The sequence below is a fragment of the Vitis vinifera genome, chromosome 13 (genome assembly GCF_030704535.1).
Source record: "Vitis vinifera cultivar Pinot Noir 40024 chromosome 13, ASM3070453v1".
Lineage (NCBI taxonomy): Eukaryota > Viridiplantae > Streptophyta > Magnoliopsida > Vitales > Vitaceae > Vitis > Vitis vinifera.
The window spans coordinates 22,782,937-22,785,967 of record NC_081817.1 but is presented as its reverse complement, the minus strand read 5'-3'; the positions used below and the strand labels follow the sequence as shown (position 1 = coordinate 22,785,967).

Below are 3,031 nucleotides of genomic sequence, written 5' to 3'. Positions count from 1 at the left end.
GCATTATTGTCCTTTATAAGTCACTTTCTTGACAAGCCAAGTGCCAAGAAGATCACACTCTGCCTCTGCCAATGTGACATAAATTAATTTACAAAAGTAAAAATAAAAATGACATGTGGATTGGATGGAAGAGGCCCATACAGGGGAAAAGCAAATGGAATACAGTCTGTTATCAAGCCATAATACACCCACTCATGGTCTCACTAGCTACATTCCACCCCACTACCCACAATAATACTATATCAGCCATATATATAAATATCAACTCTCTCTCTCCCTCTCCCCCACATTCAGACCATCAAACTCCCCAGCCATGAGGCTCTCTTTCCCTTCTCTGTTTCCTCTACTCTGCCTTACCCTCCTCTTCCTCTCCCTGGCACTTGGACTCACCCAGCCCAACTGTGAGACCCCTGACCAAGGCTCCACCCTCCAAGTCCTCCATGTCTACAGCCCTTGCTCTCCATTCAGGCCAAAAGAGCCACTGTCCTGGGAGGAGAGTGTGCTCCAAATGCAGGCCAAGGACAAGGCCAGGCTCCAGTTTTTATCTAGCCTTGTCGCCCGCAAATCTGTAGTGCCTATTGCTTCAGGCAGGCAGATCGTCCAGAACCCAACTTATATTGTGAGGGCTAAGATTGGAACTCCTGCTCAAACCATGCTCATGGCCATGGACACCAGCAGTGATGTTGCTTGGATTCCTTGCAATGGCTGTCTGGGCTGCTCCTCCACTCTCTTTAACTCTCCTGCCTCTACTACCTACAAGTCCCTTGGCTGCCAAGCTGCTCAGTGTAAGCAGGTACTGCATTTACTCTCACCATTACTCACATCTCCGAGTGTTGTTTCCTTTGTTTTTTTCTTGACATGTCACCAGGGCCTTTATATAAAAAAAGACTTTTTAACTTCTATGATCTTCGCGTAATTTCAGGTGCCAAAACCCACATGCGGTGGGGGGGTGTGCTCATTCAACCTCACCTATGGTGGCTCCTCCTTAGCAGCCAACCTCTCACAGGACACCATCACCCTAGCCACCGATGCAGTCCCCGGCTACAGCTTCGGTTGCATACAAAAGGCCACCGGCGGATCCCTACCGGCGCAGGGCCTCCTGGGCCTGGGCCGAGGCCCCTTGTCGTTGCTGTCCCAGACCCAAAACCTATACCAATCCACATTCTCCTACTGCTTGCCTAGCTTCAAGTCCCTCAACTTCTCTGGGTCGCTGAGGTTGGGCCCAGTTGGGCAGCCCAAGAGGATCAAGTACACCCCATTGCTCAAGAACCCTAGAAGACCATCACTTTACTTTGTCAACCTTATGGCAGTTAGGGTCGGCCGGAGAGTTGTGGACGTCCCTCCAGGCTCCTTCACCTTCAACCCCTCCACCGGTGCCGGCACCATCTTTGACTCCGGTAACCTTTTCTATTCACAAAATCTTTATTTCTCTAGTTAATTTTCCTCCATACTTAAAAAAATTGTAAACACTACTGCATATACAATATAGGTATTAATGTTAATACTTATTAACATTATTGCCATACTTTATCATATTCTATATCTCATTGATGTGATAGGTAATCATTAAAAGACCTTTAACAATCACCTATCACATGAAGTGATAAAAAAAATTAACATAATTAATGGTTTAAAATTTAAACATTTTATTTTAATAGTGAGTAATGCCGAGTACTTTAGTTAGATTTATCGAATTGCTTTTTCGGATATAATATCGGTCGATAAATATGATATTTTGTGATATCCGTCGGAAAACAATTCGAAGAAATTAACTATAGTGAACTTATCATTTTCATTTAAAATTGAAAATTTTGAATTATAACTGAAGAAAGGGAATTAAGGAATGATTTAGTTTTGTAAACGAATGGAAGTATAATTACAAAGAGGGTTGTGAACCAGGGACGGTGTTCACGAGGCTCGTAACGCCGGCGTACATAGCAGTGAGAGACGCGTTCAGAAACAGGGTGGGGAGGAACTTGACAGTAACGTCACTGGGGGGATTCGACACATGCTACACGGTGCCCATAGCAGCGCCCACGATAACCTTCATGTTCACGGGCATGAACGTGACGCTGCCACCGGATAACCTGCTGATTCACAGCACCGCCGGCAGCACGACCTGCCTGGCCATGGCAGCCGCCCCTGACAACGTGAACTCGGTGCTGAACGTCATTGCCAACTTGCAGCAGCAGAACCACAGGCTCCTCTACGATGTCCCCAATTCAAGGCTGGGCGTCGCCCGTGAACTGTGCACCTGACCCACTTAGCCCATTTGATTAGATGTCGGTGTTGTGATAGGTATTTTGCCTTGACTTGTCGAAAAAGGAGTGAGTTGGGGTCTGGTTGGTGAGTTTTGTTCTGTAGTTGAAGATGTCACGGGCGTCGGGCGTGGGCGCCGGTTGTGGGTGTTTGTGTACTTTTCTCTCTCTCTCTCTTCTTATTTTTATGAAGTGGAAATTGGAATAGTTTAGGGTGTCGTACAATGTCACGTGGCTCCTGCAGGGGTTTCAAGTTTTTCAATACTGTCTCTCAAATCTATAAATTATGATATTCCTGTGCATTGCGGTGGTTTTAACTTCTATACTGATATTCGCTATTGTTATGGACCATCGTGATGCATCTCCAAAGATGCCACGAGTTAAATTTTGTACTTTCATATATTGAATATTTGACTATTTTGTACCTTGCTAAAATACCACTCCTTATTTACCAATCACACATTATCTAACCAAATTCAATTCTCTCTCAATACCTTCTTCAAAAAATCCGATTCGTGTGGATTTTTCCCCCAATTAATGAAAAGATCTTGGTAGAATTGTCACATATGAAATTGAGCATAATTTTGCAAAGAAATAACCCACTTTTCTCTTGAGAAGAGGTGAGAAACATGCTCAATATCATTTGATTGAATAGTTAACCCAACTCCTTGTTATTTGAAGAAACTCTCCACTTCAATTGGTATTTTTTTTCACGAAACAGATGAGATAACAAATTTAGTATTTCACTAAGATTTTGAATAGCTATCTTGAAT

The 3,031-nt window shown here is 43.9% G+C and overlaps 1 protein-coding gene across 1 annotated transcript; it reads left to right on the top strand.

Moving 5' to 3' along the window:
* The first annotated feature begins 246 nt into the window (after window positions 1–246).
* LOC100244589 (aspartyl protease AED3) lies at window positions 247–2,560 on the top strand. Its single transcript, XM_002264590.5, has 3 exons — window positions 247–793; window positions 923–1,397; window positions 1,900–2,560. Exons 1-3 carry the CDS (start codon window positions 314–316, stop codon window positions 2,256–2,258), a joined length of 1,314 nt encoding a protein of 437 aa, XP_002264626.1. The 5' UTR covers window positions 247–313; the 3' UTR covers window positions 2,259–2,560.
* Window positions 2,561–3,031: the final 471 nt, after the last annotated feature.

What these genes read in the sequence shown, in the direction of transcription:
- LOC100244589 (XM_002264590.5), top strand. Translation starts at nt 314, where the DNA reads ATGAGGCTCTCTTTCCCTTCTCTGTTTCCTCTACTCTGCCTTACCCTC. An exon ending in AAGCTGCTCAGTGTAAGCAG is followed by an intron (nt 794 to 922) that starts GTACTGCATTTA and finishes GCGTAATTTCAG; the next exon opens with GTGCCAAAACCCACATGCGG. An exon ending in CGGCACCATCTTTGACTCCG is followed by an intron (nt 1,398 to 1,899) that starts GTAACCTTTTCT and finishes GTTGTGAACCAG; the next exon opens with GGACGGTGTTCACGAGGCTC.